The sequence below is a fragment of the Moschus berezovskii genome, chromosome X (assembly GCF_049115385.1).
Source record: "Moschus berezovskii isolate FMDL1 chromosome X, NW_MosBer_1.0, whole genome shotgun sequence".
Classification (NCBI taxonomy): domain Eukaryota; kingdom Metazoa; phylum Chordata; class Mammalia; order Artiodactyla; family Moschidae; genus Moschus; species Moschus berezovskii.
In genome coordinates, this window is record NC_142488.1 from 85901747 (window position 1) to 85928422 (window position 26676).

General features: G+C 39.4%; 1 protein-coding gene across 6 annotated transcripts in view; it reads left to right on the forward strand.

The window, feature by feature from the left end:
* The window catches only part of DIAPH2 (diaphanous related formin 2), a 1076961-nt gene that overhangs the window by 915773 nt on the left and 134512 nt on the right, over positions 1 to 26676 (forward strand). The window contains exon 28 of one of the 6 annotated variants that reach the window (XM_088834164.1): positions 19523 to 19562. The exons of the other annotated variants lie outside the window; for them this stretch is intronic. Within the exon in view, the coding sequence (XP_088690290.1) occupies positions 19523 to 19562 (40 nt within the window). The remainder of the gene's footprint in view (positions 1 to 19522; positions 19563 to 26676) is intronic. 6 annotated transcript variants of the gene reach the window in all.

A 26676-nucleotide genomic window follows, 5' to 3' on the forward strand; every position in this document is an offset into this window, starting at 1 on the left:
TTAGTTGCTCAATCATGTTTGACTCTTTGTGACCCCATGGACTACAACCACCGCCCCCCCCAGGCTCCTCTCTCCATGAGATTCTTCAGGCAAGAATACTGGAGTGGGTTGCCATACCCTCTTCCAGAGGATCTTGGTGTTCAGACACTGTCTTTTCGTGATAACTGTGTAACTTAAATGTGTGTGTGTGTGTAGGTATGTTTGTATATATTTCTACCGACAAGTTCAAAATCATTGGGTTAAATATGCTGTATGTAAAATGTGATTTGAGAAAAATGTTGTATGTTTTTTCTCTTTTTCTATAGATTAAAATGTCTTTATTTCACTTTCTTTAAATGAGTCTATCTAGATTAATCATTCTATTTTCTAATAGGAATTAAAGACAATTTTAAAGTTAAAATTAGAGTTCTATCTAATCAGTATAATCTTATGAACACACCCTTTATCTGAGATTTAGCACAATCAGTTCATTTAATTTAACTGATAGGAAAAATTCAACATAAAAGTTATTTCCAAAGTTTGAAATGTTAGTCACAGCTTCCATACTCCAGGATCCCATCATCTTCATTTAATTACAAGGTAAGTCACTTGTTATTTCTAGAAAACTGCTAATAGTTAGACTAATTCCTTTTTGTTGTTGTTACACAAAGATTTGAAACCAATGCGCTGTCTTCCTTCTATCTAATAGACTAGTGTACTGGCTTGCACACTTGTGGCATTATACTTTAAGACCTAAGATATGCAGTTAGAAAAATCCTTCTAAACATGACCCAGGAACTCCGTTTGTCTAGGACATAGTTCTGGTGTTGTCATAGTCCAGACTCATTCCTGTCCCGGCCTTAGGTCTCATCTTCCCAATTATAATTTATAAGCTGGTTCTAAAGTCTAAGGAAGAGACAGAAAAATAAGATAACTAGAAGATAAATAGTGGATGTTTTTAAACTTTAAAATAACTTTCAAATATATTTCACAGTCTTCAGGGGAATAAGCAGATAATTTGAATATATCTTTGTGTCTGTCTGGTATTTTCATATACCATAATGCACTCCTTTGGAAAATTCTAGCAGAGACCATGTATTTTCTATGGGGGTACACAATTAAATGCTTCATCTAAACCTGGAACAATGTGATTTGAGCTGATTTTCAGAGGGGCTGGAAAAGCTGAAAAATCAGTTTGACAACTTTCCTGCTGGGATTGTCCTGTTGGTGGTGGTATTTGGAGGCCATGCCACTTTAGTCAGATCACTGGGGCTTAGGAGATGATGCCTACAGTAAAACTTGAGCTCACTGCTTATCAGGGAATGTGTGAAGGCTCCCAGGCTGAAAGTTCATTAGGTCAGTCTGTAAGAGCTGTCAGTCAGACCAAACTGGCAGGAGAATACATTTAAAAAAAAATAGAAGCAAAAATTTCCTGCTTAGGATTTTTCCACATTGTATCCCTATTGCCATCACATTGTCCACACCAGGGAGTAGACTTTTATTTTTTAGGCCATTATAATGTTCCAAATGTCAACCTCTGGCCACGGTCTCTCATGAGCATGGCTGCAGCTGTCTTCTTTGTAATCATCACCTAGAATGAATAGAATAGAATGGTTCTCAAAGTATACAAGACTGTAAGGAAATTGGAACTTATGTCATATCTATTAGGCCTAGTAGTTTATCACAGTGACAGAAATGGAGAAGGCACTCAAGTGTTGCTTGGTCTTAACTGAACACCCAAAACAGAAACTACTATGTGAATCTAGTATATACATGGTCTCTACCACCCCATTCCCTATTCTTTTTGATCTGGCAAAATTTAGCAAAATTATTTTTGTGTTTCTTTTATATTGTCAAGGTGTATTGTTTTCCATTTACCAAGACTATCTTATTTAAGTTTGATATATCTAGTGCTTGAGAATGAATAGAATATTTCAAAGAACTTTTTAAAAATGAATTATTATTTGTAAAGGAAACCAAGAATATGCAATTTGTTATGTTTTATGTGCACCTTTTATTTAACAGTAACACACTAGCTAATATTCATTAGCCATTAAAACGATTGGGAGATTTGATCGCTATCAACAAAAAGGCAATCTGTTGTGTATACCTGTTGTAACTTGAACAGACTGATGGGTGACACAGTTGACCTCATCAAATATGCAAGAAACTCCAGTAGGGTTAGCCAAAGACACAGTTCAACTAAGAAAATGACAAGTGTGTGATGGCATACAGGCTCTAACTATTAACATCATCAATATAATGTGAATATATAATAAAATGCAAATTATATAGTTTTGTTTAATTCTTGTTTTAAGTAACTCCAAATTGGAGTTATAAATTTATGTTTTAATTCTAATATTTAGAATTAATTACTTCTTCCCAAAATAATGCCCTTCTCAGAGTGGAGATTTAGGAAATCTATTCCATTAAACATAAGTTGATTTTATTTCCAGGTGGCATCCATTAGGACAAACATCATGAAAAGGCCATTGACCAAAATGTTGATTCCCTGGCTGACACCTGGAAGAAAAATAAACTTATGTTTAATGGAGTAGACTGGCTAAATCCCTGTTTTGAGAATAGTGTGCATTCATGAATATGTATTCATTGCCGAATTCAATAGATTTTAATAGTGAAGGACATCTGTATCATAGAAAATAGCATCTATTCATTAACTTACTACTCTCCAAGGAAAGAAGCCAGAATACAGCTTAGGATGGAATACTGACAATAACCAGTTCCTTCCTTTATTGAGCAACACATTCATCATGAACTGCATAACAACCAATGAAATAAAAATGTGATTTGTATCTAATCTATATCTAATTTTTATCCTGAGCCAATATTATTAATGTATTGTTCATCATTTTGTCTTATTCAGTGTTATGGGGACAGTATAACACTTATCTTTTTTTTTTATTGCACATTACAAAGAATTTTTTGTTTATTTCTTTTCTGCAACAGTAAATCATCCTTGCACAACAAGGGCTAATTCCAGATAGGCTACACAAATGGCCTAAGAGCTGTTTTAAACAAGATAAGAGTGACTGTACTGCTTGACTTTTCAAGATAATCAAATGGCAAAGTAAACCACGCATTCTACCCAGTCCCCTTTTCTTCCTGTCAAGACACTGTATTAGTAACCATCTCACTACACTATATCCTCACAACATTCTGAAATGTTAGGTTTTAATTTCTCCAGTTTATAGGAGAAGGAATGGAAGATTAGAAAAGTTAAGTAGCTTGGCCAAGGTTACAGCTAGTGGACAAGTGAATCAGAATTTGAACATCAGTTTGTCTAATTCCAGACCACATGCTCTGCTATTTTCCTGCAATGTTGCCTTTCACTTGGGGGCTCATGCCAAAGATTTATGAGATTGTTGAGATTTTCTTTGGTCATACTCTTAGGAACACTTGTAGCAGAATTTTTAGTACTGGCCTCAAATAATATTATTAACACCACTATATTTTTAAAGAATTGAATGATTAATATGTGGAAATAGTCATTGAAATACTTTTAAGAGTTTTCAAATCATAGAGTTGAAAATTCATGATGTGCTCTAGGCATTATTGATCCTGAACCATCTCATGCAGGTAGATATAAATCCTTTTCTCAAAGTACTCCAGTGAAAAAGACTTCAGGCTTTTCCACAGCAATTACCTCACTGCTGAAAAGACTTCTGTTGTTAGGTTCAATGACAGAATGTCCAGTTCCAGTGAATTAAGCAGGTAAAATAATCATTCCTTTGAAAATTATTATCTGCAAAGGGTCCCTGGAAGTTATTCATGGGAAATTTCTTTGGTTTTGCCATTTCTCTTTGTTGTTCAGTCACTCAGTCATGTCCAACTCTTTATGACCCCATCAACTGCAGCATACCAGGCTTCCGTGTCCTTCACTATCTCCTGAAGTTTTCTCAGACTCATATCCATTCAGTCAGTGATGTCATCCAACCATTTCATCTTCTGTCGTCCTCTTCGGCTCAGGCCCTCAATCCTTCCTAGTATCAGGGTCTTTTCCGGTGAGCCAGTTCTTTGCATCTTGTGGTGAAAGTATTGAAGCTTCAGGTTTAGCATCAGTCCTTCCAATGAATATTTAGGATTGATTTCACGTAAGATTGACTGGTTTGATCTCCTTGCAGTCCAAGGGATTCTTAAGAGTATTCTCCAGTGCCACAGTTTGAAAGCATCAGTTCGTTGGTGCTCAGGCTTCTTTATGGTCCAACTCTCATACCCATACATGACTGTTATAAAAACCATAGCTTTATTATATGGGCCTCTATTGGCAAAGTGATGTCTCTGCTTTTTAATATACTGTCTAGGTTTCTCATAGCTTTTCTTCCAAGGAGTAAGCATCTTTAATTTGGTGGCTACAGTCATTATCTGCAGTGATTTTGGAGCCCCCCCCAAAAAAATGCATTACTATTTCCACTTTTTCCCCTTCTATTTGCCATGAATGGACTGGAATGGGTGAATTTAACTCAGATGACCATTATATTTACTACTGTGGGCAGGAATCCCTTAGAAGAAATGGAGTAGCCATCATGGTCAACGAAAGAGTCCGAAATGCAGTATTTGGATGCAATCTAAAAAATGAAAGAATGATTTCTGTTTCTTTCCAAGGCAAACCATTCAATATTCCAGTAATCCAGGCCTATGCCCCAACCAGTAATGCTGAAGAAGCCGAAGTTAATCGGTTCTATGAATACCTACAAGACCTTTTAGAACTAACACCCAAAAAAGATGTCCTTTTCATTATAGGGGACTGGAATGCAAAAGTAGGAAGTCAAGAAACACCTCGAGTAACAGGCTAATTTGGCCTTGGAGTACGAAATGAAGCAGGGCAAAGACTAATAGAGGTTTGCCAAAGAACGCACTGGTCATAGCAAACACCCTCTTCCAACAACACAAGAGAAGACTCTACACATGGACATCACCATATGGTCAGCACCGAAATCAGATTGATTATATTCTTTGCAGCCAAAGATGGAGAAGCTGTATACAGTTAGCAAAAACAAGACCAGGAGCTGGCTGTGGCTCAGATCATGAACTCCTTATTGCCAAATTCAGACTTAAATTGAAGAAAGTAGGGAAAACCACTAGACCATTCAGATATGACCTAAATCAAATCCCTTATGATTATACAGTGGAAGTGAGAAATAGATTTAAGGGACTAGATCTGATAGATAGAGTGCCTGATGAACTCTGGACGGAGGTTCGTGACATTGTACAGGAGACAGGGACCAGGACCATCCCCATGGAAAAGAAAAGCAAAAAAGCAAAATGGCTGTCTGAGGAGGCCTTACAAATAGCTGTGAAAAGAAGAGAAGCGAAAAGCAAAGGAGAAAAGAAGATAAGCATCTGAATGCAGAGTTCCAAAGAATAGCAAGGAGAGATAAGAAAGCCTTCCTTAGAGATCAATGCAAAGAAATAGAGGAAAACAACAGAATAGGAAAAACAAGAGATCTCTTCAAGAAAATTAGAGATTCCAAGGAAACATTTCATGCAAAGATGGGATCGATAAAGGACAGAAATGGTATGGACCTAACAGAAGCAGAAGATATTTAGAAGAGGTGGCAAGAATACACAGAAGAACTGTACAAAAAAGATCTTCACAACCAAGATAGTCACGATAACGTGATCACTGACCTAGAGCTAGACATCTTGGAATGTGAAGTCAAGTGGGCCTTAGAAAGCATCACTACAAATAAAGCTGGTGGAGGTGATAGAATCCCAGTTGAGCTATTTCAAATCTTGAAAGATGATGCTGTGAAAGTGCTACACTCAATATGCCAGCAAATTTGGAATACTCAGCAGTGGCCACAGGACTGGAAAAGGTCAGTCTTCATTCTAATCCCAAAGAAAGGCAATGCCAAAGAATGCTCAAACTACCGCACAACTGCACTCATCTCACACGCTAGTAAAGTCATGCTCAAAATTCTCCAAGCCAGGCTTCAGCAATATGTGAACTTTGAATTCCCAGATGTTCAAGCTGGTTTTAGAAAAGGCAGAGGCACCAGAGATCAAATTGCCAACATCCGCTGGATCATGGAGAAAGCAAGAGAATTCCAGAAAAACATCTATTTCTGCTTCATTGGCTATGCCAAAGCCTTTGACTGTGTGGATCACAATAAACTGTGAAACATTCTGAAAGAGATGGGAATCCCAGAGCACCTGACCTGCCTCTTGAGAAACCTGTATGCAGGTCAGGAAGCAACAGTCAGAACTGTATATGGAACAACAGACTGGTTCCAGATAGGAAAAGGAGTACGTCAAGGCTGTATATTGTCACCTTGCTTATTTAACTTGTATGCAGAGTACATCATGAGGAACGCTGGGCTGGAAGGAGCACAAGCTGGAATCAAGATTGCTGGGAGAAATATCAATGACCTCAGATATGCAGATGACACTACCCTTATGGCAGAACGTGAAGAGGAACTCAAAAGCCTCTTGATGAAAGTGAAAGAGGAGAGTGAAAAGGTTGGCTTGAAGCTCAACATTTAGAAAACAAAGATCATGGCATCTGGTCCCATCACTTCATGGGAAATAGATGGAAAAAGAGTGGAAACAGTGTCAGACTTTATTTTTTGGGGCTCCAAAATCACTGCAGATGCTGATTGCAGCCATGAAATTAAAAGACGCTTACTCCTTGGAAGGAAAGTTATGACCAACCTAGATAGTATATTAAAAAGCAGAGACATTACTTTGCCAACCAAGGTCTGTCTAGTCAAGGCTATGGTTTTTCCCATGGTCATGTATGGTTGTGAGAGTTGGACTGTGAAGAAAGCTGATCGCCAAAGAATTGATGCTTTTGAACTGTGGTGCTGGAGAAGACTCTTGAGAGTCCCTTGTACTGCAAGGAGATCCAACCAGTCCATTCTAAAGGAGATCAATCCTGAGTGTTCACTGGAAGGACTGATGCTACAGCTGAAACTGTAATACTTTGGCCACCTCATACGACGAGTTGACTCACTGGAAAAGACTCTGATGCTGGGAAAGGTTGGCGGTGGGAGGAGATGGGGATGACAGAGAATGAGATGGCTGGATGGCATCACCGACTTGATGGACATGAGCTTGAGTGTTCTCCGGGAGTTGGTGATGGACAGGGAGGCCTGGCGTGCTGTGATTCATGGGGTCGCAAAGAATCGGACACGACTGAGCGACTGAGCTGAACTGATTTGCCATGAAGTGATGAGACCAGATTACATGATCTTAGTTTTTTCAATGTTGAGATTTAAGCCAGCTTTTTCACTTGCCTCTTTCACCTTCAAGAGGATCTTTAATTCCTCTTCTCTTTCTGCCATTAGAGTGGTATCATCTGCATATTTGAGGTTGTTGATATTGCTCCCGGCAATCTTCATTCTAGCTTGTGAGTCATTCAGCCCAGCATTTCACATGATGTACTCGCATATAAGTTAATTAAGCAGGATGGCAATATACAGCCTTGATGTATTCTTTTCCCAGTTTGGAAACAATCCGTTTTTCCATATCCAGTTCTGTTGCTTCTTGTCCTGCATACAGATTTCTCAAGAGACAGATAAGGTGGTGTGGTATTCCCATCTCTTTAAGAATTTTCCACAGTCTGTTGTGATCTACACAGTCAAAGTTTTAGCATAGTCAATAAAGCAGAAGTAGATGTGTTTTTTTTTTTTTTAATTCCCTTGCTTTTTCTATGAATCAGTGGATATTGATAATTTGATCTCTGGCTCCTCTGCCTTTTTAAAATCCAACTTGTACATGTGAAAGTTTTTGGTTTATATACTGTTGAAGCCTAGTTTGAAGGATTTTTAGCATTACCTTGCTAGCATGTGAAATGAGCTCAATTGTATGGTAGTTTGTAGATTCTTTGCCATTGCCCTTCTTTGAGGTTGGAATGAAAAATGACCTTTTCCAGTCTTGTGGCTACTGCTGAGTTTTCCAAATTTGCTGGCATATTGAGTACAGCACTCTAACAGCATCATCTTTTAGGATTTGAAATAGCTCACCTGGAATTCTGTCACTTCCACTAGCTTTGTTTGTAGTAATTATTCTAAGGCCCACTTGACTTCATACTCCAGGATGTCTGACTCTAGGTGAGTAACCAAACCATCATGGTTATCCAGATCGTTTAGACCTTTTTTGTATAGTTCTTCTTTGTATTCTTGCCACCTCTTCTTAATATCCTCTGCTTCTGTTAGGTCCTTACCATTTCTGTCCTATATTGTGCCTGTCTTTGCATGAAATATTTCCTTTGGTATCTCATTTCCAGTCTTTCCCATTCTGTTTTCCTTTGTTTCTTTGCATTGTTCACTTAAGATGGCTTTCTTAGCTCTCCTTGCTATTCTTTGGAACTCTGCATTCGGTTGGGTATATCTTTCCCTTTCTCCATTGCCTTTCACTTCTCTTCTTTTCTCAGCTATTTGTAAGGCCTCCTCTGACAGCCATTTTGCCTTTTTGCATTTCTTTTTCTTGGGGATGGTTTTGGTCACTGCCTCCTGTACAATGTTCTGAACCTCTGTCCATAGTTCTTCAGGTACTCTATCAGATCTAATCCCTTGAATCTATTTGTGACTTCCACTGTATAATCATAAGGGATTTGATTTAGGTCATACCTGAATGGCGAAGTGGTTTTCCCAACTTTCTTCAATTTAAGCCTGAATTTTGCAATATGGAGCTGATGATCTGAGTCACAGTCAGCTCCAGGTCTTGTTTTTGCTGACTGTGTAGAGCTTCTCCATCTTTGGCTGCAAAAAATATAATCAATATGATTTAGGTATTGACCATCTGGTGATGTCCACATATAGAGTCGTCTCTTGTGTTGTTGGAAGAGGTTGTTTGCTATGACCAATGAGTTCTCTTGGAAAAACTGTTATCCTTTGCCCTGCTTCATTTTGTACTCCAAGGCCAAACTTGCCTGTTACTCCAGGTATCTCTTGACTTTGTATTTTTGCATTTCAATCCCCTATGATGAAAACAACATCTTTTTTTGGTGTTATTTCTAGAAAGTCTTGTAGGTCTTCACAGAGCCATTCAACATCAACTTCTTCAGCAGGTTGGGGTGTAGACTTGTATTACCATGATGGTGAATGGTTTGCCTTGGAAATGAGCCGAGATCAATCAGTCACTTTTGAGATTGTACCCAAGTACTGCATTTCAGACTCTTTTGTCTCCATTTCTCTAGGAAAGGAAGCTTAGTGTGAACATTTAACTGACTAGGCTTTGGTGGGTCACAAAGTAATTTTTACTTTGTATTTGGATTCCATTTATGGTTTAAATCACAGACCTCAACCTTAAATGTAAATGAATGGATTTGAGAATTGACATAAGTTTTAAGTTTGTCAGAGTTATTTTCAGGTAGCATTCCTCTTCAGTTTATGTGTTCTATCCCATATCCTATTCTGTATTATAAATTCTTATTAGTCCATTTAAAGAGACTGTGAACAATTGGAGGGCAAGAATTGTGTTTTCCAGGTGGCACAGTGGTAAAGACTCTGCCTAGAATGCAGGAGACGTGGGTTTGATCCCGCGTCAGAAAGATCCCCTTGAGAAGGAAATGGTAACCCACTCCAGTATTCTTGCCTGGAAAATCCCATGGAGAGTGGAGCCTGATCGGCTACAGTTCATGGGGTGACAAATAATCAGACACGGCTGAGCAACTGAGCACACACACCTCACAGTGACTCTAGTACTTAGCATAGTGCTCGACGCAAAAGTGATCAATAATTATCCACTGGTTGAATTTCTCCAACTGATACTGCTTAAATAGGACTTTCTCTTACTTTTCCACAAATGCATCCTGCTGATTCATGTTTCTCTCTTGGTTTCTAGTATTTCTCTCACTTCGAATTATCTTTCCCTCTTTTTTTAAAATTAATTAATTTATTTTAATTGGAGGCTAATTACTTTACAATATTTTAGTGGTTTTTGCCATACATCAACATGAATCAGCCACGGGCGCGCATCTTTCCCTCTTTTCTCCATTTAATCCAGTTAATTCTTCCTGGTACAATTAGTCAATACATGAGTCCTGTTCTGATTGTTCTAGCTGTTACAGTCATCTACCTCACAACCCTGTTCGTTTAACTCCCAAAGACTGTCCCACGTGTTTTAACCCTTTATTGTATTATTAACCAGTCTTTAATATTTTTATCTTTGTTTCTCCAACCATTATGAAAAGTGGACATATTTTACACTGCTTTCTCCCCCTTTGTTGTTGTTGTTGTAGTCACCAAGTCATGTCTGATGCTTTTGCGACCCCATGGACTGTAGCCCACCAGGCTTCTCTGTCCATGGGATTCTCCAGGCAAGAATACTGGATTGGGTTGCCATTCCCTTCTCCAGGGGATCTTCCCCACCCAGGGATCGACCCCAGGTCTCCTGCATTGGAAGGTGGGTTCTTTTCCACTGATCCACCTGGGAAGTCTTATATCAAGCATGCATGTGCTGGAAAGACTGTCAGTGACTACTTCTTTGTTAAATAATCCAATATGTTATGACTATTCCATTAGAAAGCAAGATACTCTGAAAGAACTGGTAATTATGTTATCTTACCTTCAATTAAAAAAAAAAAAAACATAAGTAAAAGCCACGTTTAGAGCACAGATCATTCTTGTCTTTTACTTCCTGAAGTAAAATTTTTATTTTCTCCATCTTTGGTAAACTGACATGGTGCCCTTAGCAATTGGAAACATTCTCAACACCTGCAAAACCTCTTCCTGTTTAGATTCTTAAGAACAGGGTAGATGTTTATCATCCTGGAATAAACTAGATGCCCTCTAGTATTGTGCAGTCTAGTGACTCCTAGAAATTCCACTATTTGGAAACCTTGCTTTATTACAAATGAGAAATTTGATTTGTGAAATGAAGTCTCATGCCCAACAACTCCCTGATTCTCCTTGCCAGAACCCCACCCCTCCACTTTGAGTTTAATCTAGTTCTTTTAATTAAATATGAAATCATTAAAGTTCACGGAGTATAAACCCAGCAGATTTGATATAGTGATGAAAATCTGTGGTTTGTTATCTTTCCAAAGCATAATCCTGGCTTCAATCTTATTTGACAGGTAGTCAGCCTTTCAGGTCTGAGGATGGAAACTAGAGCATCTCATATTTTCAGGAACCTGACTTGATATTTACCTTTGGAGACATAATTTACAATTGTGCTCCAGAAAAGGAGCAGGGTTAAAGAAGGAGAAAAAAAAAAAACCCTTTTGCTTTGGAACAATTAATTCGTTTAGTATGCAATCATGGGTGACTAGACCTATGATGTGCATAGATATATTTCAAATGGGGGAGGGGGAATCCCCCAAACATAACCTATTTGATTAATGTAAATTATTCTTTACTCACTGAATATGTATAGTATGTAAATTTAGTCCTGCTGTCAAAAGGTAGCTCTGTGCCATTAGTTTCTATAGCAGACAAGGCCTACTGCATATCCTGTACTGCATTTTCAGAGAGGTATGCTAATGACAGCTTGAGCAATTGCCTTAATGAGCCAGAAAGATGTTCTTTTTTATTCGTGTTTAGCTACTTAGAGTCATCTGAAATAGAGATCAACTGTAGATATTAAAGAGTGAAAAAAGGGCATGGGTTATCTTATTAATGTGTTTCTCCAAGCATGTTAAGAATGAACCATCAATCTGTTATTTTCCAAGAAAATGGATTATTGTCAGAGCTGTATAGGTAGATGATATGCATTCTTCAAAAATGAAAGCTTTAGATTCTAATTACTGTGCTATTGGAGTAAATACAAATGTCAAGCTGTATCTCTCAGTAATTTACGGAAAATTTGTAGGATTTCCTGAATTGATCACAAAATAGCATTAGTATTTCAGAGTGAACAACATGACCCATTTAAAACAATAAAGCATTGTACTTGAGTCATCAGGAAGACATTAGAAATCCACCTACGTTCACCATATTACATGCAAAATTGAGTTCAGTTGCAGCTCTACTTTGTGTTGTTAGAACCCAGCACACCAGTACTTAAGAGAAATTTCCTGTCATGTAAGTTTCATTCTGTGTGAAATGTCCATATTTTCTCATTGATTTCAGTTTATTTGGAGATGAATCACAACACATTAACATAAAGATTGAGAAAGTCGTGTTCAGATTTTGGTTTAAGTCATGAACTGTTTATCCAGAATTTACTATGGTGTTTGGTTTGGTTAAAATGTACCTGTACTTTCCACACAGAGTCAAGAGGAGTATTGGTTTAACACATTAGTATTGTGAATATATAAGTTTGCACGTCAGCTACTCTCCTGAGCCAAAGTTTTGCATAAACTGGCAAAATTCAGCTTGGGCTTGTGATAGAAATGAAATAGCTAGGATGTAAGCACTCTAAGCTAGAGTTCCTCTCTGTCACCATTGTGTACAGCCTATGCCTGCATCTTGTCTAATCTTAATTAAATTATATGTCTCCTGGGTCTGAGGATTAAAATTTTGAAATTCAACCAGTATTTAAGAGCTTAAAAAGTGCTTTTGTACAGAACTTGTACTGTGAGATATGACTTCAAAAAAACCTGGGCTATAGAATTAATTTATTTTTATTGAATGAGTAGTACTTTTGAAAACATATATCCTCTTCAGATTAAATAATCCATTGTGTTAGAAAGAAAAAGTTAATGCAAGCGAGTCATCTTTATAGTGTTCAGAAGGTAAATTAAATAATTACAAATTACATTTCAACTTCAACGATCATGTGAGATTATATTTTCCTGTGAATGTCTTATTGAAGTCTCGCAATGATTTCTGTGTGTGTGTTTGACCACCGAAGTAAAGTGTAGGGACTATTACAGAGTTTAGATTTAATGCCTAGTTAATGTATACTTTTCCAATTACAGATCTTCATGAAATTTCTAATGAAAAAATACTAAAATCTCCTTATCTCAGCTACATAAGAAATGACCAGAAACTCAGCTCTCCAGGCATAAGTCAGCGATAAGCAGAAGAGTGACTGTTCTAGTTAGTTGCCTATTTTTGGAATTTTCCAAAATTATCATGCATCATAACTCTCTTTCAAGGAGAAATCTTTCCATGAGAATTGATCTTTTAGTTTTATCACGATTGTGTAACTAGCCCCAAAGAATCATGACATGCACACACTTACAGCATTCAGTTCGTAATGCTTGTTGCTAGTACAGTCAGAAATTCTATTCCACAGTTGTACATTTCATGGAGATGGTAATTGTCAAATTTTATTATTTTTCAAATTCCCAAAGAAAATGTGATATCCTACTATGTCTCTGAATCTCTGATTATGTAAATTCATTTTGTGAATCTATAACATATTATCTGGTTTCTCTGTAGCTCTGTTTTCAAGCTGATGATGCTAAAATTTGTATTATCTCACATCTACATGTATAGGTATACGTGAAATCACCTAATTTGAAATTTCAATTCATAGAGATAGCTCTAAGAAATGTAATTATGTAAAGAATATTTTGAATGAAATATTGAATAAATTAGTGGAAACAGTTAATTTTTTAATATATCCCAAAATAGTAAGCTTGGAATGTGGTGCTTTTCTACTTTAATTTTTATACTATGCATTTTATGGGTAAGAAGCAAAGTTGTCCCTATACTGGGCAAGTCAGATGAAATGCCAGTTCCATTAATTCAAAGAAAGTAGGCTTATTTGATGATTTAATGCTGGTTAAAAAATAAGATAAGGGAATTCTTTCTTCTTTCCTACATTTTAAATTTTTTTCCCCAGTTTATTTCTTGGTTTGTTAAATCTTCAGTTCAGTTGTGATAAAAATGTCATGGGATCTCAATGTTCTTTAACTCTAGTGATTGTTTTTTTTTTAAATTCCATTCCTAGTAGTCACTTTTTAAATATCAAACTTTTCTGTAAAAGGAGAAAGGAAAGAAGAAGAGCTTTGACTGATGGTGACTTGGAACATTTCAGCAGTTGGTTGTATCTTAAGTAGGCAATGCGCCTTGTTTTTCCCATTCAAAATCAGTAATACTGCTTATTTTCTTTGGAAACAGGAAAGAGTGAACCACATCCAATAGATAGTTCTCTTATCTGTGGTAGATCTATAATTCCTAAGTTGTTCCTCTCAGCCTCCACGCTCCTTGGGGGCTATTCTTCCTAATCACTTTGTAGTCATCCAGGAATTACACCAGGCAGAACATCACAGTCATGAAAGCGTGTCTTACCTTTCTACTGGAAAGTCGTTGCTTCCGCAGACAACTGAAACTTGACCTACACCTGTGCCTCCAGGAAAAGAAAGGTCAGAGAGTCACTTTTCTTTCTGGGAGGCTTTAGAGATGGGGCTAAAGAGAGAAGGGAGAACCTTGGTATCTGCTTCAGAATTGTGCCCAATTGCTAAACTTTGGTCAGTTCTCTTAGTGGCACGTCATCAACATTCAGTGTATACCTCATATGTGAAAGCCAAATACTAGCCATTGTGAGGTTTCTTTAAAATTGTGCCCTTCATTTGTTTCTTTTGCATGTTCTATTTCCCCAACTAACTTTGTGAGCCCTGGGCAAGTTAGTTAATCTCTCTGGGCCTCGAAGGCCTCATCTATAAAATGACTGGTTTAGACTAGATGATCTTTATGATCCCTTATGTTACGAACATTCTATGTAGTGAAACCTCAAGACTGTAAACTATATGAGCAGGAGCCTTTTTTTTTTTTTATCATTTTTTATCTCCCTACAGGGCCTAATGTAATTTTGTGTTCACTACCTAAGCTCCTGCCGTATTAAGTAGAGAATAGATTTGAAAGACACCTCTAATAAGTACTAAACTAGTTTAGAAATTACATGTTCCATTTTATGTGAAAGTCAGGGTATTTATTAGGTGTAGATGTCATATGAACTTACATGTTTCAAAAGAAAAAAAAATTGTGGTAAATGAGTCATTGGGATAGAATGGTGTAATCTCATTTAAAGGAATAACACTTCAATAATTGGCTCTGAAAGGGTTTTGAATTGAATTGCACCACCCCCAGGAGGATACATTGATGTATCTCCCTGACCCCCTCAGTACCTGTAAACATGATCTTATTTGAAAATAGGGTCTTTGTTGATGTAATAAAGTTGAGATATGGTTGTACTGAATTAGTGTGAGCCCCAAATTCAGTGACTGTTGTCCTTATAAGAAGGCCACGTGGAGACACAGGGACACAGAAATCCCCAGGGAGAATGTCATGTGATGATGGAAGAAGAGAGTGGAGGGATGCAGTTACAAGCTTAGGGATGGCATCTAGCAGAAGCTAGGAGAGAACTCTCAAAGATATTCTCCCTCAAAGCCCCCAGAAAGAACCAACCTGGCCAGTGCCTTATTTCATACTTCTACCCTCCAGAGCCAGGAGAGAAAACACATCTGTTGTTTTAAGCCACTCAGTTGGTGGCAATTCATTGCAACAGCTCTAGGAAACTAACACAGAAGGTTTGGATGCTAGTCTAAGAGTCCCCAAGGGATATGGGTCCGGATTGGAATAGTCATAGATGGCAACCACTGTAGGGCATCCACCCTTAGCCATTATAAATCTATATAAAAACTGAATATTAAGATCTTTGGGGGAGTGACTCAGAACTACATAGAAATCAGGAACTATCCCATCTTCTAAAAACTCTAATCAGCATGAACTAGAATCCTATTTGTTATGGCTATTACTGGTCCCTTGAAAGGCACCTTTGACCCAGGGTTTCATACTCACAAGCCTATGGGTAAGAAGCAGAAAGACTATGCTTAGGGTTCTCATCTATTTATTGATATACCTTTTTTCTTCTTTATGCAGGTTTTCTTAGTCCATTTTTAGTTAACCATTTATACAGTTAGATACTAAAGATCTTTGAGCTCAAAAATAATTTTTCAAAGAAGGAACAATGAATAAATCAATTTTAAGCTATTTACTTGCTGATTTGGAATAACCTTTCCCACTCTCTACCTATGAAAACCTCATGCATGATTCCATGCTGTATAGCTCAGGTCTCATCTGAAGGCATGATCCACCACTTTGTTTTGAAATAGACTGCTTTCCACAATTACATAATTTATGTTTTCTATGTAATTCCCTTGGCACTTAGCAAATAGTATTCTTTGTTATAGTTTCTTTTTTAAATATCTGTGTGACTTATCTTCTCAATTAGATTGTTCCTAGAGGATATGAATTATAATTCATACTCTTGTATCCCTATCCTATAGCTGCAGTACACAGAGAGTGGTTGTGTGCATGCTATAAAATAGGTTGTGATAAGTATTTTTCAATTATACTGGACTAATTATGACAGAATCAACAACTTAATTCTGCATTTAATTTATTTTAAGCATAGCCTTACACAACTCATCATTGTTTGACTGAATCAAGACAATCTGTCTTCTAAGACTCTGGCACAGAATTTCTGGTTAAACAGTGGTTGGCACAATTAATTCTCTTTCCTGTTATTTTCAAGTTATTGCTTTGAACTCATTTTTCAAAGCAATATTTGTAATATAATCATTGGCCAATGAAAATAATTGCTTCTAGTTTCAGAAAAGAAACTAAAACCCTACAGTCTACTAGAAATTATAGACCTCTTCACCAAAGTGATGGATTTATGATCACATAGAGCATTAGGAAAGCTAGTTATAGTGTTATGCCCTGAGTCCGGTCCCCCTATACTGGTAGAATAAGACACTCACAGCAATGCCAAAGCAAGAATGGGGTTTATTTCTAGCTCGAGCTAGGGCTCATGCCTCCTCCAGCGCAGTGGAGTGCGGACAAGAGCCCCGAGTCCAGATCACAAAGGTTTTTATAGTCTCAGATTACATAAGCACCTATTTTTGTTCAAAAGATCAAGCTGGCAGAAGCTCATTGGCCAGTTCATGCGCGCACAGAAGCTCATTGGCCAGTTCATGCGCTCGTGGGGTTTTTCTGGGGGATTTCCCTTTTTCCTCTGATTGGCCTGATTTTTGGAGCCAGCGGGAATTTTCTAGAGAGGAGTTTCTTAATTTTGGCACAGGGATTTTCTTAGGGAGGAGTTTCTGTCAACTTAGCCTCCACCCTGTCTCCAGGAAATCGAAACTTAGGCCTAAGTAAGGTCTCAGGCCTATCCTGGCTACTCAGATGTTAGGGCTCCTAACAATAGTTTGCTTAAACCAGTTTCTCTCTTTATGGCATCCTCAATCTTTTTAAACAGCTAGGATATAATAGCATTTTAAAAATTAAAGTATTTCCCATAACCAGAAACTTGATATGAAATAAGTAACATTAAGCACAAAACAATTGAAGCTTCAAACAGTGGAGCTGGCAAGAATTTTAAACAGCCCAAATGAATAAGGATGAAACATTGTCATGTTTCTTCAGATGTAGTCATAATCAGGCTCAGAGGTTAGCAGGAAGAGATTTTATAGCAAGAATGGCTCCCAGTACCATTTTTCTCATACGACTTTGACTCAAGAAGGCGAAGCTTTTATTTGAAGATTTGATACAATGCAGCTGCAGACAGCAGGGGTTAGAATTTGGCCAAAAGGCTGGACCCTCCCAAACATCTATGAGGGAGGGAAAGATGGAGACGAGAGAGACTGACTGGGAGAAACTGAGAGAGATAGAAAAGGAGGAGGGGAGGGTACAGGGGGGAGAAAAAGAAGATTTACATTACCAATGACAAATCAAAGCTGAAAGTTTGCCTGGCCTGTTGTCATTCATTGCCATTCATATTTAGAAAGCAGACTGTTGTGATAATTGATTTGATGGTCCAGCTTGAGTGGAAGCACTTCTGGGCATAGCAGGCCTCAGAGATGCCAAAAAAGAAGAAAAGGTGGGAATGAAATAATGCACTACTTTCTCCTCAGAGGCATGTGGCCCAGTTTTAAGAACAGAAAATCATGCTCTGGGGTGGGGAGACTAGAATGGGGCAGAAACCTAAAGAACTTAGTAATAAATACAAAAAGTGACCATATAGCTCCAGTCAGATAAAAATAGGCATTCAAACTGAGACAATGAGAGGACATATTTTACTGACAGGTGAATAATAGGGGAGCATGGTGGAATTAATCTGATTTTTAACAGACTCTGTCCTTAGGAGTACCTTTTATTTGCTGTTCTTTTGTATGGGGACAAAAGTGATTCCTTTTGTAAAAAGTCTTTTAATTTTTTAAGCTTTTCATACTAGACTAATAGTTCAGAAGGAGAAAAAGAAAACAATAATTGAGACTGAAAAGCCATATATATATGCTTGGATTATCTAAATGTCATTCAATTTATTTCCATGAAGCAAAAGGTAATAATGAAGCTTGTCCTTAGATTTGTGTGTGGAGGGTGGTATGCAGCCACTGCTTCCTGCTGATATGAATAAGTTAGGAGACTAAAGTGCCAGTTGGAGGGGGGACTAGAAAGAGAGTGAGAGAGATTTTTTTTAAGTACTGAATTCACTGCCTGACCTCTTAATCACAACCGCTGATTGGATTGTGTGCCCTGTCATCAATTTAAGGACCTAAACAAAACCAGATAAGGAATACAGCTGTCAAAACAGAAATTTTAATCAGAACCTGTTGGTCTTTTGAGAGAAATGTAGTTATTTATGTTCAAAAGTAGCTCACTCTCTTGCTGTGTTCCCATTTCGCTCTTTTCTGCCCTCCCTCCCTTTTACCTTTCTTTTTCCTTTCCCTCTTCTTCTCTGACTTCCCTATCAATATCTGCCTTTATTCAAACCTACAGAGAAAACTTGTCATCTGGCCTCATTGAATCAGACTAACCCTGTTTCATACATATGTATCTATTATGCAAATATCAATACAATCATTTCACATCACAATTTCTGTTCTGGTAAGTTTCTCAATTACAGTGAGACAGTGAGTTTTAGAAAAGGGAAAACAATCTCAAATGTATGACTTGTTTTAAAAAGACTCATATGAAATTAATACAGAGAAAGCTATGTCAATATAATGGATGGCAGTATTTCTCAAAGTATATTAAAAAAAAAAAAACTGACATGAGAGTTACCTGGGGAGCTTGTTAAAATTTAGATTCTCAGACCCCACCCCAGATATACTGAATCTCAGTGTATAGTGCCCAGGAATCACATCTTAACAGGCGCCCCAGATCATTCTTTCTTGCCTGGAAACTCCCATGGACGGAGGAGTCTGGTGGGCTGCAGTCCATGAGGTCGCTAAGAGTCGGACACTACTGAGCGACTTCACTTTCACTTTTCGCTTTCATGCATTGGAGAAGGAAGTGGCAACCCACTCCAGCGTTCTTGTCTGGAGAATCCCAGGGACGGGGGAGCCTGGTGGGCTGCCGTCTATGGGGTCGCACAGAGTCGGACATGACTGAAGCGACTTAGTAGCATTCTTTGTATACTACTGAAGTTTAAACGCAAGAGACATGATGATTAAAGAGCAGTGTTTAATCAGATAAATTGGATTCTAATCTATTTTTCACCATTGTGTGAACCTTCATAAATTCCCTGGGCTCTCTAAAACCCAGTTTTCTTACCTTATTTGTTTATCTAATAGGATTGTTCTGAGGATCAAATATGATTATTCCTACAAAACACTTAACTGGTGATTATAAAACCAATATGTAGTCTGTGTTATTTATGTTGTTTATCTTTTATCATTTAGATTATTTTCCTCTGAGTTGTTCATTTTGCTTCCATTTAAGGTAAATATTATGTTCTACTTCAATATTTTATTAACCTCTACAGTATCTTTTTTTCTAGCATATTAAACTATATATTGTATTTGAAATTAAAGATAATAATTCATGAAAAGGAGAGCAAGAAACATAAAGGATGGCAAAGCAAAGGAAGAACGGTGAAATGAGAAGGAAATAAAAATCAAAAAAGAGAGAGCAAGAAAAGGCAGGGAAGGGAATACAGCTTTATTGGTGATCTGCTCTGTGTCAGCTATTGTAACAGATGCTAGAACACATGTAACTCCTTTTCTTTCCACTCCATTTTAGTAAGAGGACAACTAAAATTTGGTTAGGTCAATTAACCTACTCAAACTATTTTCAAACTTTAGTTTTTATATTTTATAATTCTTCACAAGTGTTAAATATTGTTCATCATCAAAGTCTGTACCATAAATATTGTAGCAAAGCAGTTGTAACAGTGTTTTGCAAGTTTTACTTATTTAGAGGTCTAGATTAGGCTCCAGACCTGCATTCAGATCACAAGTTTAGTATTTATTTTTCATGGAAGTTTGGCAGTTTACTAAAATTTTGTTATTTGGGAAAAATAGCAAAGGTAACCATTTTCAACCCTGTGTCTACTTCAGATCTAGTCTATTATCTTCAGTTAGTATTTAAGCTCATTCCTTGTGGTATGGCTGACTTCATGTTGCTTAATTATGATATTTATCCACAAACAAAGTGATTCTTTTGCTGTAGATTAAAATCAATGAACCAACCAAAGAAACAAAAAAGCACATAAATCATCCTGAAAGAGTCAGGATTGGTTCACCTTTAGGCTATAGAATCCTCTGGAAACTAGTATTTTCCTTTTTTAATCACTCAAATTGTTATGTGGGAAAGAGCAGCAGATTTCAGGGGACATCTAAGGGTCTAAGGGACTCTGTGGCCCCTTGATCCCACTTGACAAGTTGCTGTGTTCCACTGTTATGCCCTGAGTCCAGTCCCCCTTAACTGGTAGAATAAGACACTCGCAGCAATGCAAAAGCAAGAATGGGGAGATTTCTTGGCTCTGGGGTGCCAGGGGCAGGCTGAAAAAAGCATCTTTCAGGTCTAAGACTGTATACCAAACACAGTCTGGGGACAGGCCGCTCAAGAGGGTGTTAGGGTTAGGAACCATAGGATGAATGTCATTTACCCTCTTGTTGACTTTGCGGAGGTCTTGGACCGGCCTATAGTCAGTTCCCCCCGACTTTTTTACCGGCAATAAGGGAGTATTCCATTGCGACCGACACCGCCTGAGGATTCCTGCCTTCAGGAATCTCTGGATATGGGGCGTGATTCCCTGCCGGGCCTCCTGACTCATAGGGTATTGTTTCACCCTCACGGGAGTGGCATTCGCCCTTAACTCAACGATGATGGGGGGGTCTTTCTTTGGCTAATCCCACCCCAGCAGTCTCGGCCCATGCTGAAGGGTATCGCTGAATCCAAGGTTGGACTGTAGGGTTGATATCTGGGGAGGGCATTAGCTGGTACAACCTGTATTCATCTTTCAGAGCGAGCGACAAGACTTGGATTGGATGTCCCGTCCCATCAGTGACAGAGATCCCTCCGGGGGCAAAATGAATCTGGGCGTTGACTTTAGACAACAAGTCTCTTCCTAACAGGGGTGCCGGGCATTCTGGTATGACTAAGAACGAGTGGGACACCCGCTTTGCTCCCAAATCCACCTGTCGTTTAGTAGTCCATTGGTATTGCTTTGTCCCGGTGGCCCCTTGTACCCAGCTGGTCTTTTTGGACAGGGGTCCTTCTCTTTGATTAAGGACCGAGTATTGGGCTCCAGTGTCTACCATAAAGCCGACCGGTTTCCCCTCCACTGCAATAGTTACCCAGGACTCGGGGAGGGGCACCGAGTCTTGACTCCCCTAGTCACTCTCTTCCCCAGTATATAGAACACGAGTCGCCGGGGCAGAGGTCTCACTTTTGCCCGATCTCTCTTTTTGGCCTCTCCTGGGACATTCATTTTTCCAGTGTCCTTTTTCCTTGCAATAGGCACATTGATCTCTTTTTAGTTTTTCCTTTCCCTTTGGTCTGGCGTCCCTAATTTGCCGATTCTCCTGACCACCTTTGGCTCCCGCAAAGAATATGCGAGCTAACTCTTGCTGATTTCTACGATTTTCTTCCGCCCTGCTTTCCCTTTCTTCCCTCCTAATCCGTTCTTCCCTCTCCTCAGGGGTCTCTCTATTATTATATACCCTTTCTGCAGCCCTTAGCAACTCCTGAATCGTCTGCTCTCCCAATCTGTCTATTTTCTGCAATTTCCTCCTAGTGTCTGGAGCCGCCTGATTCACAAAAGCTAGGATGATAGCTGCACTGGTCTCATCCGCCTGCGGGTCCATGGGAGTATACAGCCTAAAGACTTCCATTAGTCTTTCTAGAAATGCTGCTGGGTTCTCTGTAGGCTCCTGTCTCACCAAATTTACCTTAGCCAAATTCGTTGGTCTCTGGGCAGCTGCTCGGAGGCCTGCCATAAGAGTCTGGAGGTACACTCGGAGCCTCTCCCTACCTTCCGCGTGTTCAAAGTCCCACTGGGGCCGGGCCAATGGAAATCCCTCATCAATTAGGTTCGGCTGCATGGTGGGCCTCCTGTCTACACCCGGGACATGTTTCCGAGCTTCTGATAGAATCCGCTCCCGTTCTTCCATGGTGAAGAGCACCTGTAACAGCTGCTGACAGTCATCCCAGGTGGGATTATGGGTGAAGAGGATAGATTCACCCATATAGGTCAATACGTCCCTGGGGTCTCTCCGAAAATGAGGGGGTCTGGGTTTTCCAATTGTATAAGTCGCTGGTGGAAAAGGGCCAGTACTGATAGGTACGCTCCCCATCCTGGCGGGCTGGCCCCGCCTGAACAGGTAGCGCCCAAGCAGTGGAGGTGGGGCCCTCCTGATCTGAGCCGCCCGCCTGGACCGAAAGTTCCCTCGTCCTTCTGCACATCCTGAGGGCTGGGCCCCCCTCTCGGGGTGGGGCCGAAGGCTCATTGCCCCTCCTTGGCTCCCCAGCCAATACTTGGGGTACCTGAGGGGGCAAAGGAGGGGATAAATAAGTGGGAGAAACTCAGAATCTAGTTCAATCAGGTTAGGGTAGAGTGAAGAGTCTTGGAACACGGGGGGAGTCGGAGCTTGATTTCCACGGCTCTCAGTCTTCTTTTCCTCCAGAGCTTCCAAGACCAAGACCTGTGGGACCTGCGTCGCTGGGGAAACAAAAGGTTTCATCCATGCTGGTGGGTTTTCCACCAGATCTTGCCAGACTAGGATATAAGGCATCTGGTCCAGGTGGCCGGAGGTGCTGGGCACAAGAACCTTCCCCCTGACAGCCCGGATGGTGGGCAGGCCAAAGGTTCCTTCCCTCGGCCACCTGACATTAAAAGTGGGCCACTCCGAGGAGCAGAGCGTCACCAGCTTATTCCTCTTCACTAGCAGAGACAAGTCTCGTGCCCTAGATTTAAAGTCAGAGAAATGATCCATCATGAGGGAGAGCAGGATAGAGCTTCTTTGACCCATGACCACAGAATAGATTATGGGAGAGAAAAGACACAGGAGAGAGACAGAGACAATGTCGGCACACACGAAAACACGACAAACAGAGGACAGACAAACGTCGGCTGAAAACACACTACTAGGTCTCTGAGACCTCTGAGGCTTCCTGCAGTTTAAAGTAACCTTACCGAAGGGCGTCCACTGCCCACCAGATTCCGGATCGGGAGAGACTCCTCTCTCCCGCAGAACCAGCTGCCTTCCAGCGCTAATGCTGGGCCTCAGCCTTACACCAGCTATGGCGATCAATTCGTCCCTGATCAGACCTGGCACCGGTGCTGTAATCAGCCCTCCTCTGGGCTGATGAACACCTTCTGCTGGGAGAGCGTTATTCTCCCCAGTCAGAGGGATCCCGGACGAGCCCCCAAATGTTATGCCCTGAGTCCGGTCCCCCCATACTGGTAGAATAAGACACTCACAGCAATGCAAAAGCAAGAATGAGGTTTATTTCTAGCTCGAGCTAGGGCTTCTGCCCCTCCCAGCACAGTGGAATGCAGACAAGAGCCCCAGCCCAGGTTACAGCGGTTTTTATAGTCTTAGATTACATAAACACCTATTTTTGTTCAAAAGATCAAGCTGGCAGAAGCTCATTGGCCAGTTCATGCACACGCAGAAGCTCATTGGCCAGTTTATGCATGTGTGGGGTTTTTCTGGGGGATTTCCCTTTTTCTTCTGATTGGCCTAATTTTTGGCGCCGGCGGGATTTTCTTAGGGAGGATTTTCTGTGAACCTAGCCTCCACCCTGTCTCCAGGAAATTGAAACTTAGGCCTAAGCAAGGTCTCAGGCCTAAGCAAGGTCTCAGGCCTATCATGACTACTCAGATGTTAGGGCTCCTAACACCACATCACTATTCTGCCATAATCACTGATTTTAATGCTCTCCAATTATACTCATTCATGGATTTTGTTCAATGTAGAAGGCATTTTTCATAACCAAATTAGCATGTTTTTAAATAAATGACATGAGATTCACATTATGTCGTAAATGAAAGAATAAACTTGTCTTTTATTTTTTAGAGTTCCTTTGTCTGACCAAGTTTCTTTTTTCTCTATTTTTTAAAATTTTTATTTTATATTGGAGTATTGTTGATTAACAATATTGTGTTAGTTTCAACTATACAGAAATGGGATTCAGTTATACATAGACATGTATCTATTCTTTTTTAAAATTCTTTTCCCATCTAAGTTATTACAATACCTTTTTCATGTCTCAAAGAGTTTGCAAGATTAATCATACCCATCAGTTCATGTTACCCAATAGGGAAATAAAACTATCTTAGATTAAAATAATGGCACATGCTTACTCTCAGTATAGAATATCCTTTTTAATATTAACTGTATGTAGGCAACTAGTTATATACATTATTCATTATGAATGTGTAATTAAAGAGCATTAAAGAACTGAATTTATTGAGTGAGGGGCTGAAAATGCCTGGCATGTGAATGTGATACCAAAGACCCAAAAGCAATTCAGTGTGACCAGCAGCACCACGCATCTCATACCCAAAGACAGTCAAATATTATTATGTCTAAACAGAGAGAGTCTTTATCTTCATAGCCTTGAATGGAGAAAAGATCACTGAATTTTTTTTTCCATATCTAACACCAATACTTCCTAGCTCTGTATCTTTGTGTTACTATTAAAAAAAAAAAATTAGTGCAGACTTGGTAGCTTAGACAACAATCATTTATTTCTCACCGTTCTGAGAGCTGAGAAGTCCAAGATCAAGGGGTGAAAGATCCTGTGTCTGGTGACAGGTCACTTCCTGGCTTGTAGACAGCCAGCCTTCTTGCTGTGTTCTCACGTGACTGACAGAGAGACAGACAGGGAGAGAGATCTCTCTCATGTTTCTTCCTATAAGGACACTAATCTCATTCCTGAGGACTCCACCTTTATTACCTAATTATGTCCTAAAGGCCCCACCTCCAAAACCCATCCCACTGGGGATTAGAGATTCAGATATGAATTTATGTGTTGACACAAGCATACAGTTCACAACACTGCTACCTGAGACAAACCTCTTGCCCCCAGTGCCTCCATGTATAAGATGAGGATAAATCATATTTGCCCTACCCCAAAGCCTTGAAGTGAGAAGGAAATATGGTAATGTATGTAGGAACCATTTGTAAACTGTTAAGTTCTCTATAAATGTAAGGTATTACTTCATGCCTTTTCAAATGGAAAATGTTATCAACTTTTGACAGTGATTGCATTCTCATTTTCCAGGGAAGTCCAGAGAATTGATGAAATTAGAATTCTTCATTCATCTAATCCTTGTTGTGCCTTGCTGATTTTTGCTTGAGGTGACTAAATTTCATTGATGCATTTTTATATAGCTTTTGTTGAATTTAACTTGGTCCAAAAGCTTTCAGCTTTATGGCTTTGAAGCTCCAATTCCCTGATCAATGTCTGAACTTATGAAGCTTGAAATTTGGCATTTGGCATTGACTCATGTGTAAATTTGAGTCAAAACTCAGTGTCCTTTAAACATCTCGGGGCAGATTTTCAGCATGGCCTCGTTTTTACTGGTATGGTTATGTATTTGTAAGTACAAATTGCCACTTTAGTCCTCAAGAGAATACAGAGTGGTCATTGTACCTGCCATGAGGTAATTGAAGGTGCAAAAAACACTTCTCCAAAAGGTCTTTGTCACACTCCCTTCCCCCCAATACCCCTCCTTTCCCTTGCTCTGCATGCACAGACAGAGGAGGAGAAATAATGCTATTAGCAGGCTCTGATAGAGGTCAGCATTCCTTTCCAAGAAAAATAAACTGCATCTAATTTGTGCTTCTTTACTTATAAAAAAGACATACATGAGGTACTCTGAGTAATTTAAAACAAAAAGTTGATGGAAATGGTGATGTCTTTGACAGTTATTTTGCTGGAATGTTACATCCCTTTTGAGTGAGTCAGTCAGTGAAAGTCGCTCAGTCGTGTCTGACTCTTTTCAATCCCATGGACTATATATAACCCGCCAGATTCCTCTGTCCATAGGATTCTCCAGGCAAGAAGACTGGAGTGGGTTGCCATTTCCTTGTCTCCTGCACTGCAGGCAGACTCTTTACCATCTGAGCCACCAGGGAAGTCGTTTAGGTTAATCTAATAAGTAGTTTAGATTATTGAAAAACAGCTTTTGAGATTAATGATGGAACTTACAGTACAACTCTAGTTTTAGTTGCCTAAAACTGTGTCCTCTGAGATAACTCAAGACCAAGAAAATAGCATGTGGTTTGAATGTGTCTTTCTTTGCACCAGTGTTCTCTGGGTCCTTTTTGGACTTTGGAGCTAGAATAAATGAGAGTGCTATAAAAAATTAATCCAGGGACTTCCCTGGTGGTTCAGTGGTTAACACTCTGCACTTCTAATGCAGAGGGCACAGGTTCAATCCCCAGTTGGAGAACCAAGATCCTACATGCCATGCAATCCAAAAAAAAAAAAACAAAACAAGCAGCAGCAGCAGTCAAACTCAACCTACAATTTACCTAAACATTATATATGTTGTAACTGGCTTATGAAATCATCCAGGTCAGGGGGAAACTTCCTAGCG